The sequence below is a fragment of the Brienomyrus brachyistius genome, chromosome 18, assembly GCF_023856365.1.
Source record: "Brienomyrus brachyistius isolate T26 chromosome 18, BBRACH_0.4, whole genome shotgun sequence".
Classification (NCBI taxonomy): domain Eukaryota; kingdom Metazoa; phylum Chordata; class Actinopteri; order Osteoglossiformes; family Mormyridae; genus Brienomyrus; species Brienomyrus brachyistius.
Window position 1 is genome coordinate 1,584,172 of NC_064550.1, and position 14,516 is coordinate 1,598,687.

The following is a 14,516-nucleotide window of genomic DNA, read 5'->3' on the forward strand; positions in this document are numbered from 1 at the left end:
AGCTACGTGATGTCATGCTTCGGCTCATCCCCCAGCTAATCAGTAACTAATTGCGGGAAAGGGGTTGTATGTTTGTTCCCTGCAAACATTTGCAGCTTCAGTAAAGGAATCAAAACTATCCAAGAAATGTACTGAAATGTCTCAAATGTTGTTTATTTTTGGATTTTGTGCTGTCTGAGTAACCTGTGTATTTACCGAGACAAGCGGCAGCCTCCTCGGGCTGAACGAGTCTGTCTACCTCCTTCAGAACAGAACCAGGCTCCTCATGCTGTTTATGTACCTTATTCTGAATACCAGGCCACTAAGTGCTTCATCACTCAGATGTTTCAACGGTTCCAGCAATTTTTTTACACTTTAACTGTCATCATTTTTATTAAGCATGTTTGCTCTCACCACAAAAGTGGTATTAGTGGTGGTGATTTTTACGGACGCACTACAGACTTTGAAGATTATATCTCCTGTCACAGCTACTGATGGTAAGCAGCACTAATTTATTTACAATAGCGCTGTCTTTGTATTTGCTGGTCAGCTTAACAACAGTAAAAATGGTGTCGTTAAAAAATAAAAAACCTTTGCAGATTAATGGTAGCTAGACTTAATGATTTATCTTTGTATATATTGAAAAATGTATATACAAATGATCATTTCAATTTTGGCAGACATTAAAAATGTAGGAATAAACCGTAAAGTGAGCTAGATGAGGAGCAATGGGAAAATCTCAAAAGGAACTTGGCTGAACTTGAAGGAAGGAACCTGTTAAAGAGCATAAAATCTTAACTGGTAAATTAGTCTTAACTAGCATTTGAAACCTAGTAACTGCAGCAGGGAATTCACTGGTGCTCAAGGATCCGGTACAGGACTTAGAGACAGTCCTCATCCTCTTCTCTCTCCTTTTGTTGGTACATACATTTTATGTGTTACTTTGATCTCCAGAATTCACTTCTTTTTTCCCACATTTGTTATAAAAGATCACAGGGCATGTTGCATAGGGTTTCTTTCAGTGAGTTAAGCCTTTCTTCAGGTCACTGGACTCCAGACTAACTTTCTCAACTAGTAGCACTGATGCTCCTTACTGAAAATTTTAGGACCACCACTTAAATTAACACACAATGCGACACATGCATATTTCTTCCATCTTCCAACTGTATTTCTGATAAATGCTTTGGTAAGAAATGCACAATTTACAAAAAAAAAAAAAAACGTGATGTTTTATTTTAAAGGAGAACGTCACAATGTGAAGTAGTGCTTAAGAAAAAAAATATTAAGTTGAATGGTGCTTTTTAAACATCAAGTAAAGTTGCAAAGGTAAATATAAGGCATGTGGTCAGCTGCTATTGCATCAGGTCATCTGTACCTACATAGATTATGTTGTTGTTGTGCTTGACAAGCGTTTCCTTAGGAATCTTCCTACCGCAATTCAGGGACGTAGAGCCTCATTTATAAAGGTTTTGTACAAAGAACATACTACTGTGAAACATTCATGCAGACATTCATATGAAGATTTTCAGGCAGAACATAAAGAAAAGAACAAGAAAATGGTCCCAGTTCCAATACTAAGAGCAGAAGTAGAGTAGACAGTAAAAATCCCTGGATATCGTTCTTGACCGGCATCGAATGCATTCTTGCCAAACAAGGCCACTCTTAGGAGGCAAGTTAACAAGACGTCTCTTGCTGAGACCACAGCTGCGATCTTAGTGTTCTTGGTATTGAAAAACGTCCAAGGACTCAACTAGTAACTGTGTCAATGGATTTGGCCGGCAACTATGTCAAAGGACACGACCAGTAACTGTACTGAGAGACTTGCAAATCACCGTATCAAAGAACTCAAGCAGTAACTGTGTCAAAGGGCTTGACCAATCACTGCGGTGTTTCTCTTCCAGCCCCCAGGACATGTAGCGGCAGACAGTTTATGTGTAAGGACCAGGTGACCTGCATCTCAAGGAGCTGGCTCTGTGACGGTGACAAGGACTGTTATGATGGCTCTGACGAGGCACCAGAGATTTGTAAGTACAGCATGCCAACATTTCATTCATATGAGTGGTGTTTTTTTGCCAAAATATAACAATTAAAGAGGGTAAAAACACAATTTCCCTTAATCCACATACAATACATCGACGTAATACATTTAATGTTTGTATTTTCCATGAAAATGCTTTTCATTTTATGTCAACTTTAATGTGAAAATGCACAAATAATAAAGTGAAACATCTCTGAATTATCTTTACATAACAGGCTAAAACAGTGAAAGATACAATCAGTGTAAGAGTAATAAAAACACTGTAAAGTCTGAGATATTTTATTCCGAAAGCACTTTCTTACACAGCGTGCAGTTAGAGTATGGAATAGTCTTCCTGTTAGTGTAGTGCAAGCTCCTTTAAATCAGAGCTAGATAAGATTTTAACAACTTTAAGCTAATGTATTTACTTACGTTCTCCCCAGACGAGCTTGATGGGCCGAATGGCCTCCTCTCATTTGTAAATTTCCTATGTTATCCAATGGGCAATGTGATCTGTCTCAGTTTGCACAATGACAGTGCGGCCCAGTTTTTCATGGTAGAATTTACTTAGAATTTCAGATAGAATTTACTGAGTGGTTGTGACAGAACAGGACTGATGTGAGAAAATCTGTCGTCAGATTAATAGATGCCCCATGAACATTCAGCAGGTTGACTCTTCTCAGTGCCATAGTTCTGCCCACACCTGACATTCACATCAAACCTAAGATTTTGATTGGCTTAGCCCAGGCACCTTCATTTCTATATCTCAGCAATGTGAGGTCACAGAGACATGTGACCAAATAATTTGATTTGTGGGCCTAAGCAAGACCCTTTCATTGCAAAAAGCCAACATAGAATGGAGGGAAATCATATTTCGCAAACATCCAGTTATTGTTAATGCCTAAGCAATCTTATAGGATGTATAGCTTTGCTTCTGTTACACTAATGACACCAGGCAGGGTGTTGGCTTTGAGGCTAGGTACTGGAAGGTTGCTGGTTCAAATCCCGTGAATGCCTGGTGTTTAATAGTTATTAAATAGTTTAATAATGGCTGAAAAACCACAATAAGATGCGTCTGAACAGAACAGCGGGGGTTCAAAATCAGAGACAATCTGGTATAAAACAGAGAGAGACGGAGTATACAGGATCCCCCAGCAAAGACTTGTAATCATCATCATCTAACAGCAAAGCTGCATTTGTTTCCACAGACAAGAGGAGTTTGACCTGTATTCTTGCATGAGCAAATAAAAAAAAAGAAAACAAATTTGACTTGGCAGGCAATTAGGATCAGACTTTACTGAGTGCTTCAAATAGAGTTTAAGGAATCGCATAAGCAGCCTGTAAGGTTTCGGCTTGTTTCAGGGTGGCGTGAGCAGTGGTAAAGCACTCCGTCACAATTAGAAGCAGGTCTGAGGCCTTCCACATGAAACTGTGAGCTCTTTAAGCTGGTCTTAATGACCTCTCTATGCTGATCATTAAGAGATGGGCTTCTATCTCAACAAGCATGAAAAGGCAAGGATCATTATCCATCCAGAGGTAGATAGTTCAGGTCCAGAAAGTATGATTTGACATTGATTTATTTAGAGGTTGATGCTTCAGGTCCAAGTAAAAATCCAGACCAGGATTTAATTTCAACCATACAGCTGATTACTCTGTGATTTTGACTCAATACTTTATACTCAACTGGTATAATCATTATAATCATCCTTTTGTGGCCAAAAGTCATCTACAAATTAACTTAATAACTGCCAATAATGTATTAACTGCTAATAATGTCATATTTTTTAATACATCAATGTAGTTATTACTTTATCTGCTACACAAGCCAATAATGTAGTAACTATTACATTATATACCAAAAATATATACATTTTTGATTTGGAAATTTTATTATATCATTGGCCCCGCGACCCAGTAGGATAAGCGTTTTGGAAAATGGATGGATGGATGGATTATATCATTGGTAAGTTATTACACTATCAACTTTTATTACATTAAGTTTGAATATTATGATGTTATTGTCAGTTTTTACATTGTCAGCAATTGCTACATTATTGGCTACTACAGGGTGACGTGGTATTTAAACAGAAATTTAGTTAGTTCCCGGACTTTGCTGGCAAAAGAACAAAATGACCTCTGATCAGTTATGAAGAAAAGAACAAACAGAGCAAAGAGAAACAGATTATTTATGTCCACAGAAGCAGGAGAACATTGGCTGCTTTTCGGTGGACTTTCATTGAGCCTTTGACTGCCTGTGTTGTTTCTTTGACATCATGTGGTCCTTGTATGTGCTCCAGGTCATTACTTTTAATATACGACTTTTTCTGACTTTATTATTATTATTATTATTATTATTATTATTTTTATCAGTATTATTATTATGTGCCTTCAAGTTGATGTCCTGGCAACCATAGAGATGACATTCCTTCAGAACAGATAGACGGAAATCCTTCAGATTGAGTCCATCCACCTTGTTCCTCTTTTTCCAGCTTTTCCAAGTATTACGGTCATGTTAATGCACATCTCATTATATTTCCAGATAAGGTCAGTGTGAGCGAAAGTGAATGAAAATTGATTGTCATTCCTAACATTAAAACATTCCTGTGCGCATCTGTGGGTGGGGCTGCGTTACAGGTGCGCACAGCCATCCCCCTCGATGCCCCCCTAACGAGGAGCAGTGTCCCGGCGTGGAGGTTTGTGTCCACAGGAGGAGGCTGTGTGACGGGGTGCGTGACTGCACCGATGGCTGGGATGAGGGGCCGCACTGTCGAGGTACAAAGAACGGCACCTCCTCTTCAGCAGCTTTCCCTGCCGCCGGCACAATCATTGTCCTGTGGTAGCACCTGGTAATTAGGATATCTCAGGTTTGAATCCCATGCCTTTGATCCTTCAGACTTATCACATTGTATCTCAGCTGTGTTTGTGAGCTATTAGTGGTAAGGTCACAGCCTGGGCAGTGCCCGAACCGCAGTGAATTAAAAGATGAGGAAAAGATTTGCTGTCCTAAGGGGTCCGCAGCAGTGTGACCACAGCACCTCCCGGTGTCTCTGCAGAATTCGCTCATGACTGCACACACTTGGGCTGCCAGTTCGACTGTTCCGTGGCACGGACTGGACCCGTGTGCTACTGCCAAGGTGCCTTTGAGCTTGGTCCAGATGGCAAAGCATGCAGAGGTGAGCAGCCAGGAAATCTGTGGCCCTCTGATCATTTCAGCGGGCCCCAACGTGGAGGCTGACTGTGGCGTGTGCTTCCAGATATCGATGAGTGCACCGTGTATGGCATGTGCAGCCAGACCTGCACCAACAGCGAGGGCTCCTACAGCTGCGGCTGCGTGAGCGGTTACCGGCTGCAGGCAGACAATCGCTCCTGCAAAGCCACCAACGGTGAGGGCAGCTCAGCCAGGCTCGGCTCTGAACATGGCATCCATCCAGCCGGATGTGTGTGTCTGTGCAGATTATGTATGTACATATCCTCACTCTGCGTGGCAAAGACAGACACTATATGAAAGAAATATCTGCACCTGTTCTACTGCCAGGTTTGGGGATTGTCCTGAGTAAGCGAAATGAAAGATGGATGAATGGATGGATGGATAAATGTGGACTTTTTAAGTCTTCGGTGAAAATCTCACTTTCACTCAGTCATTTTGGCTTCTTGTGCATCACTGTTTGTGAATTGCTCAGCTTGACATGATCTTGGTTCAGGAAATCTTGGAGTGTGTGTACAATAGTCATGAATACCCATATACAACAGGACGCGAAATGACATATACACTTATATACATGCATAATCTGAAATATCTCACGATACTTCAAGCTCTTTTGTGGGTGATATGTTCCTCCGCTTCCTGCCTCAGACCCTGCAGATCGCCCGGCCGTGCTCGTCATTGCTAGCTCCCGTAACATCCAGGCCAGCTTGCTGAACAGCAGCTCTACCCACAGTCTGCTGTCCATAAGAACCAGGGAGGTGACTGCCATGGACGTTATCTACAGAGAGGAGACCGTGTGCTGGATCAGTGTCCTTAGTAACTTGCACGCTGACACCCAACTCAGATGTGCTCGGATCCCCAACCTGAAGGGCGTCACGGAGGAAAGGACCATCAATATCTCACTTAGTCTGCAGAGTAAGTCCACACCCCATGGCTGAGACACCCTGGTAACTAAACCACGCAGAACTGACGTTTAGTATCAAGAATTAAATTCAGCACGTGCATCAAGCAGCCATACACTGTACAAGCACAACTGACAGCACACAAAAAAGACAGACATGCAACTATGCGCATAAAACACAAGTAGTATTGCTGAGGTCAAGATGTAGCTGCTGATGATGCAGAAGGCTGTCACAACTGGGACTCAGATAATCTAGTAAAAAACATGAATTCACTTCCACAAACAGTCATCATTTGCATTCTTTTCTCTGTTTCTCTCTCTGATGACTAGATGTGATACAAATGGCCATTGACTGGCTGACAGGAAATTTCTACTTTGTGGATCGCAATGATCACATATTTGTCTGTAACAAATTTGGAGATACCTGTGTCATACTACTGGATAAGGAGTTTCTCGGTCCCAGTAGGATTGCCCTGGACCCCATCATGGGGTAAGGACATCTCTGTTTCAGGTGCCGGAATGAATCGTTGGCATTACTAAGGCAGGATTAGGAATGTCATGTTGGCTTTACCACAGGTAAATAGAGGTAATTATTGTTCATGCATTCAGAATAGCTACTCTGCTGTAGTATTAGAATGACAGTTGAAGACTGCAGTCTCACAGTTTATTTATGAACTTAAGCAGCTTCAACTTTTTGTGGGTCTTTTCTGCCTTTCGTTATCACTGACCTGAAAAAGCTGTTTTTTGTCAAACTCCACAGGAAGGTGTTCTTCACAAACAGCAGGCCCCCCAAAGTCGAGCGCTGCGACATGGACGGGCAGAATCGCACCAAGATAGTGGACATCAAGATAGTCTCCCCTTCTGGCCTCACGCTGGATCTGGTCAGCAGGCTGGTGTACTGGACCGATCACTACCTACAGCACATCGAGGTGGTGGACTACGAAGGAAGGAACCGGCGCAGCATCTCACAGGGTTTACTGGTCAGTTCTTGCTCTCCAGCCTTAAGATTTTGGGGCTTTCAAGTGGCAGACCGGCTGTCTAGGGAGGAACCACAGTTTAAACCACCGGGAGATTTGAACTTTTAAAAGACTCCATGCCATACATCTGCCTGCTGTTAAACTTCATTTTAATGCATCTACAGAGGACTGAGAAGTCAGGCTTAAGCCAGAGTTAGTATTCATTATCTGTGTTTCCTAATCACGACGTGTCTAAAACAGGTGGACGAATACATGCACATCCCTACAAATACACAGGATACAGGACTGTCAAATTACACAGGATCAAAAGGTTCCTTTAATGTATAAAAAGAGGCTGTATAATTTATGTATCACACCTTTGAACATCCTTCATATATTTATAGTACAATTTCATTTGTTTCATCCAATCATATGGCATCATAGCTGGTCTTTCCTTATCTTTATCCTTTTTTTCAGATTGAATATTTTTTCAGTCTCACACTGTTTGAGAAAGATCTGTTTGGCATTAACAAACAAAAGGGCAAGTCACAGTCCACGACCAGTGTCATCAGAGTCAACCGCTTCAATGGCTCTGACCACGAGGTCATAACCCATGTGGAGGACGGGGAGGCCCTGCACATCTACCACCAGCAATGCCAACCTCCAGGTAGCACCGAGACAGCACCTATTTACGCAGTGGTGCGGTCTGCCAAGAAGTATTGTGATGTGTTTCTGCTTGTGCACTTCGTCATCTTCGATTTGTCACATGGTGAGAGATCATTTTCTCTCCCTCTACCTCCTCCTTCGTCTCGGATAAAGTACGCACGCACGCGTGTGAGCCGGACCAGTTGGGGAAAGCGGGGGGATGCTCGGACATCTGTCTCCTGGGAAACAGCCATAAGTCTCGCACCTGCCGTTGCCGTCTGGGTTTCCGGCTGGACAGTGATGGGAGGTCCTGCAAGAGTGAGCACAAGCCAGCACTATGACACATCACTGTGAAAATGAGAATTCTAGAAGCAGAACTTGGGTTACATATTGAGTGAAGTACCTACTGTTCCTGTCACTGTGTTTGTGATCGGCAGGTTGCCAGTTCATACCCCAGGGGCACAGAGATATGTCACCATTGGGCCCCTGAAACAAGCCCATCCCCCAATTTTTTAGAAACTATCTGACCTTGCCTCAATTGTGTCACTTTGGATAAAAACGCCTGCTCAGTAATAATATAAGTAAACACTTCTTGCAGTGTGTGTAGCATTTCAGTGCACTATTCCAGCTATACACAGCATGATGAATAACCCCTGCCGTTCCAGGGTTTGATCGTGAGCTCTTCCTTGTGTATGCGAGAAGTGATCCTGGTATTATACGTGGAATGAATATCAACACTACGGATCCTGTAGATTCCATGATCCCCATTCAGAATCTTCAGACTCCGCAAGCCCTGGACTTCCACGCCAAGAGCAAGTTCATTTATTTTGCCGACAGTACCAAAGATGTCATTGGCCGGCAAAAAATCGATGGCAAGGAGAGGGAAGACATCCTGACTACAGGTTGGGATAGATGTCGTATAGGTGTTAGCTACTGGAACCCAGTTACACTGGCAGGATAATGAGCACTGAGCGCCTCCTGGTAGAGGAAGATGAAAAAGTGAAAGGTATCTCTTGTAAGAACACAATAGCTTTGAAGTGCTGGATTTGGGAAATGAAAAGAAAAAAAAACTTTCCTGTGTTTGTTCAGAAGTACAAACATCTTCATCCTCACCTCCAGGAATGCAGAAAGTAGAAGGCATTGCTGTGGACTGGGTGGCTGACAACTTGTACTGGACTGACCATGAACTCCAGAGCATCAGCGTGGCACGTTTGGCAAATGCTTCCCAGACTGCCAAGACCCTCATTGAGGGCAGTGTGAGATACCCCCGTGCTATTGTGGTGGACCCCTTACATGGGTAAGCGTTTACCTGCTTTTTATTTAGAGTACAACACCTTTTTCAGATGATTGTTAGAGTTTTCTGTTGGATTCCCTGTCCACACTTTTGAAGCACTGGTCAGATGGACAGAAATCAAACACAAAAACGTGATTCATTCATTCTATCCATGTCATTTTATCAATCTGTCCATCCTATTACTTTGTCCGTTCTGATATTCTGTCATTTTGTCATTCTGTCCATTCTCTCATTTCCCTACAGCATTTCAGCCTTCTCCCTAGTCTGTGTCCTTGGATTTTTTGTCTCCCTAGGTTTGTTTGTGTCCCTCGGTCTGTGTCCCTTGTCAGTCTGTATCTCTGTGTTTGCCTGTGTCTGCGGATCTGTCTGTGTCTCTGGGTCTGTGCGCCTGGTCTGTCTGTGTCTCTGTGTTTTCCTGTGTCTGCGGATCTGTCTTTGTCTCTGGGTCTGTGCGCCTGGTCTGTCTGTGTCTCTGTGTTTGTCTGAGTCTGTGTCCATAGTTTTTTTGTTTTTTTTTTGGGGGGGGGGGGGAGTATCACGCTGGCGGTTTGTCCAAATAGAAGAAATTAATGTGAGTATGGAATGACATCTTTGCAGTGTCTGCCTCTTCTGTTGGGTTGATTATTTCATTAGACTTAAGCCAGCCCACTGATAAGACTGCCCAGTCCGAAAGACCCAGAAACTGTTAGGGATGGATTATCCTCTGTTAATGCAGACTCAGGTTTCAGGGTGTGCTTGAGTTCAGCTGGTCTGTTTTCATCCCAGAAACAAACACATTCTGTTTCTTATAAGAATGCTAGCACTTTACTCCTGGCTATTGTCTGCCTGTGCAAAGACTATCAAGTGTGAAGCTTCCAGAACTCACAGACACTGGGTACTTCTTACAGGTGGATGTACTGGACATCTTTGCATGAGGACCCAGAAGCAAGCAATGTGGAAAAGATTGAGAGGGCCTGGATGGATGGAACCAACCGGAACATGCTTTTCACCAGCAAAAGGGTTACACGGCTAATTGGCCTGAGTCTGGACATACCACAGGGCCTCCTTTACTGGGTAGATGCCTACCATGACCGGATTGAGATGCTCTATCTCAGTAACACAACACGCAAGGTGTGCCGTGCTCAGGCCATTAGTTATTATGGAAGATGACATTGTCCCACCCAATATATGGCTTTTACTTAGTACTAAGAAATCCTCACCGTCACGGTTTCCCCCATTTGACCAGACAGTGTATGAGGGAGAGAAGCTCAACCACGCCATTGGCCTGTGTCACCATGGAGACTTCCTGTTCTGGAATGAGTACCACAGCGGCAACATCTACAGGCTGGACCAGAAGAGCAAGGAGGTGACATTGCTGCATAATGAGCGACGACCCATCTTTCAGATCCACATGTACGATGCACAGCTGCAGCAAGGTATGAATGCAGCTAAGCTATTCCCATTTGCTCTGCACCAGCCAACTGTCCACTTTAATAGTTAATGCAGTGGCTCATGGGTCCTCCTGCTGGATCAGTTATGAAGCAGAAATACCCATTCGGTTACTGATCCTCATCTTTAATCCCTCCACTGATTGTTCCTCTTTCCCAGGCTCCAATGAATGCCATGCCAGCAATGGTGGCTGCAGTGTCCTGTGTCTGGCTGTCCCAGGCGGCCGTCGCTGTGCCTGTGCAGATGACCAGCTACTCAATACGGACAACGTCAGCTGCACAGGTGAGTCCAGGGTAGAGGAACGCCAAGAAGCGGGAACTGGGCTCAGATGGGCTGGAGTCACCACGGACAACAGGACCTTTAAAAATAATGGCTATGCAGGCAGCACTGGGAGGAAACAGGAGCTACAGAAAGTGGGTAAAGAGTAAAACAGTTAGCAGTATAGAGTAGCATTAAGCTAACCATTAAGTTAACAGGTAGCCAAACAGGTGAGTGACATGAGGTTAATCATGGAAGGAGCACTAAAACATTCAATGGAATGTATTGCACTCCTTTCATGTTGGGGATTTGTGAGGTAGTGTTTCTGAGGCAATACCTACGTACTGTGTGCTAAAGTGCAGCTACATACATTTGACTAATGTGTAGCGACATACCATGCGCAAAAGCATACCAAGTGCTACAAAATATCTACATAATGTGTGCTAAAATGTTCTTTGTGCTAACACGTAACTACCATGTGTTAGAACGTAGCAACATGCCATATGCTATAACTATTGTGTGCAAAAGTATAGTATGTGCTAAAGCATAGCTACATATCATTTGCTAATGTATACATCATACCAAAGCATAGCTACATACCATGTGCTGAAGTATACATCATATACCAAAGCATAGCTACATACCATGTGCTGAAGTATACATCATACCAAAGCATAGCTACATACCATGTGCTGAAGTATACATCATACCAAAGCATAGCTACATACCATGTGCTGAAGTGTACATCATACCAAAGCATAGCTACATACCATGTGCTGAAGTATACATCATACCAAAGCATAGCTACATACCATGTGGTACTACTTTCCGGGCGCTAAAGCGTACCATGTACTGAAGGGGAGCGTCATACTGTGTGCTAAGAGATACTGTGTGCTGAAGTGTAGCTGCAGACTGACTACTAAAGTGTAGTTTGTGCTACAACATATGTTGCCTTAGTCCAGTTCGGAAGATCTGACTAGGGAGCTGGGAAATCATAATTACTACATGACACGTTTTAAAGTGGTTAAATCAGAGCAAAACGGAGGAGATAAAAAAGCTACTTTTTGTTTTGCGTTGTCATTCCTCCAGTGCCAAAATGCATTTGTAGCATGAATTGAACTTTTCGTAATCCCTTGCTCAAACAGCATCATCAGCATTTTTCGTTCACAGTGCACCATTCAATAACAATCTCCTCGACATTCAAAACTATTGAGAGTTTTGCGACGGCATGATACGTAAAATTTACTACTTTTCAAAATAATTTGCCTTTCACAGTACAGCTATCCATTGTCTCCTCCATGATTGTTGTAATCAATCCCAGAAAATCCCAGGTTTTCCACTGACCTTGTAGTGCCATTCGTGTACTCTCATCTCATATTTGCAATTTTTTCTGACATGACTTGAAGGCAGGGATATTCACATACTATGTAACTAAAGCATAGTGACATACTGTGGAATAACGTATACCTACCTACCATGTACTTAAAACATACCCTGTGCTAAAGCATACCTACATACAATATGCTAAATCGTACCTACATACTGTGTTCTAAAACATAGCTACATACTGCTTGCTGAAGCATACCATGTCCTAAAACGAGGCTACATACCTAGTGCTAAAGCATACCTTATTCTTAAAGCATGGCTACATACTGTGTACTAAAGCATGCCTGCCGAATTAGGTGTTTGTTTGCTCAGCTTTATGAGCCATCTGTTATTTAAACAGAAATAAATCCAGCAAGCCCCCTCATTCATCTCATCTCCTCCCTCCCAGCCAACTTTCCCAGGAGCTCCCATCAGCAATGTCACCCATCGCAGTTTATGTGCCGCGACAAGCGTTGCATCCCTGAGAACTGGAAGTGCGATGGGGCAAATGACTGCAGGGACAACAGTGATGAGGACCCCAACCTCTGCTGTGAGACCCCCCTCCCCCCCCAAACATTGACACACTACCAATGATTTTTAACAGCCTCTGGTGTTTGGGATTGAAGAGTTTCATCTCTGGGGTGTTTTTTTTACAGACACCTCATCTTAGGCATATTTATTTCAGGATGTGAATAGGGGTAAAAGGTGGGGGGTGCAGGCAAAGAATAGAATGTCACGTACTGTTTACCATAGTAATTTTTACTTGAATAGCAGAACGACAGATTTCGGAGACATTGTGCATCATTCGCAAATGTAAAGAAGCTGTAGTCAGTTTGCGGGAGAGAAGCGGGATGTCTGTTTTTGTGTGTCTGTGATGTGCAGTGGGCCCTGACCATTACTATATCTAACAAACACAGAAGATGTGGTTGGCATGGGAGTATAGGTTAGGAATTAGGGTTAGTGTTAGGATTAGGGATAAGGTTACAGTTAGGGTTAGGGTTAGGGATAAAGTTGCAGTTAGGGTTAGGGTTAGGATTAGGTATAAGGTTACAGTTAGGGTTAGGGTTAGGATTAGGGATAAAGTTGCAGTTAGGGTTACCCAAATCCCTGTGTGTGTGTGTGTGTGTGTGTGTGTGTGTGTGTGTGTGTGTGTGTGTGTACTTGTTTGTCTTCATATGCCTCCTCTGAAATTTTACTTCTTCTCTCCATACCACCCCAGCCCAACACTCCTGCCCCAAGTACAGTTTCAGGTGTCAGGATAATCACTGCATCCCACTGCATTGGGTGTGTGATGGGCACAGCGACTGCGCCGACCACGAAGATGAGTCCAACTTCACCTGCTCTGGTAACAAATTCTTTGTAAATATTACACATTGTGACTCTAATGCTACTTACTTTTAAAAAATTTTGCTGCCATTCGGTTTCATTTAGCTGGTAGTGAGGTGCTGTAGGTGGTCCTGTCGCTTTAATAATACAGGGAGAGCAACGAAAGGAAGAGACAGCCAGGAAAATGTGGAAAAAAAACACTCAGGTACCGTGGTCATGTAAAGGACTAGTGTTCGGGAATACTATGGTACAGCTGCAGTGTCTTCTAGCCATGGAAGTTCACGTTGCAGCTTCTGAACCTTCGCACATTCCCACACACTCTGGCTCAAACAGATGCCACATACAGTATGTTTCTTAATTGCTAAGTACTATCCATCCATCCATCCATCCATCCATCCATACATCCATACATCCATTTTCCAAACCGCTTATCCTACTGGGTCGTGGGGAGGCCGGAGCCTATCCCGGAAGCAATGGGCACGAGGCAGGGAACAACCCAGGATGGGGGGCCAGCCCATCGCAGGGCACTCTCACACACCATTCACTCACACATGCACACCTACAGGCAATTTAGCAACTCCAATTAGCCTCAGCATCTTTTTGGACTGTGGGGGGAAACCGGAGTACCTGGAGGAAACCCCACGACGACATGGGGATGCTACGCACTAAAATACTTCAATATAAAAACCTTCAGAATAAAATCCGTGATTGCGACTGATATTTCAGACCTCACAGCTGACTGCACCTTTCCAGTGAATAGCTCAGAATGCTGATAATATAGGAAGTGGAGAGGAACACTTACATTGCACACACCGCCATCACTCACAGGGAATGCGGTTACTCTAATCCAGCACCTCACTTGCAGAGTTAAAACACTGTGCTGCACCACTGTCACCCGGGGATTTAAAGGAGCCGCCATGCTGTTGTGCCCCAGGAAGAGAAACAACAAATCAAAGGCTAGAACCATGGGCATTGCTGCCATTAAATCTGAAGGGGACGTGTCCCCCTTACATTTCATAATTATTTGTTTGGACCCCCCCCTCATATTTAACATAAAATATTAGTTTTATGCCAGTGTGTCCCCCCCCCACAATTAAATAGCTTCTGACTCCCCAGGCTAGAACATGATTTCACTTTCACAC

General features: G+C 43.4%; 1 protein-coding gene across 3 annotated transcripts in view; it reads left to right on the forward strand.

The window, feature by feature from the left end:
* Window positions 1-68: 68 nt before the first annotated feature.
* The window catches only part of lrp1ab (low density lipoprotein receptor-related protein 1Ab), a 50,049-nt gene continuing 35,601 nt past the window's right edge, over window positions 69-14,516 (forward strand). For all 3 annotated transcript variants that reach the window (XM_048982993.1, XM_048982994.1, XM_048982996.1), the window contains exons 1-17: window positions 69-476; window positions 1,881-2,003; window positions 4,631-4,768; window positions 5,050-5,169; window positions 5,251-5,379; window positions 5,850-6,116; window positions 6,433-6,592; window positions 6,863-7,082; window positions 7,536-7,725; window positions 7,878-8,021; window positions 8,369-8,605; window positions 8,823-9,000; window positions 9,885-10,107; window positions 10,223-10,412; window positions 10,585-10,707; window positions 12,458-12,598; window positions 13,268-13,393. In XM_048982993.1, the coding sequence (XP_048838950.1) occupies window positions 380-476; window positions 1,881-2,003; window positions 4,631-4,768; window positions 5,050-5,169; window positions 5,251-5,379; window positions 5,850-6,116; window positions 6,433-6,592; window positions 6,863-7,082; window positions 7,536-7,725; window positions 7,878-8,021; window positions 8,369-8,605; window positions 8,823-9,000; window positions 9,885-10,107; window positions 10,223-10,412; window positions 10,585-10,707; window positions 12,458-12,598; window positions 13,268-13,393 (2,806 nt within the window). In that variant the 5' untranslated portion in view covers window positions 69-379. The remainder of the gene's footprint in view (window positions 477-1,880; window positions 2,004-4,630; window positions 4,769-5,049; window positions 5,170-5,250; window positions 5,380-5,849; window positions 6,117-6,432; window positions 6,593-6,862; window positions 7,083-7,535; window positions 7,726-7,877; window positions 8,022-8,368; window positions 8,606-8,822; window positions 9,001-9,884; window positions 10,108-10,222; window positions 10,413-10,584; window positions 10,708-12,457; window positions 12,599-13,267; window positions 13,394-14,516) is intronic.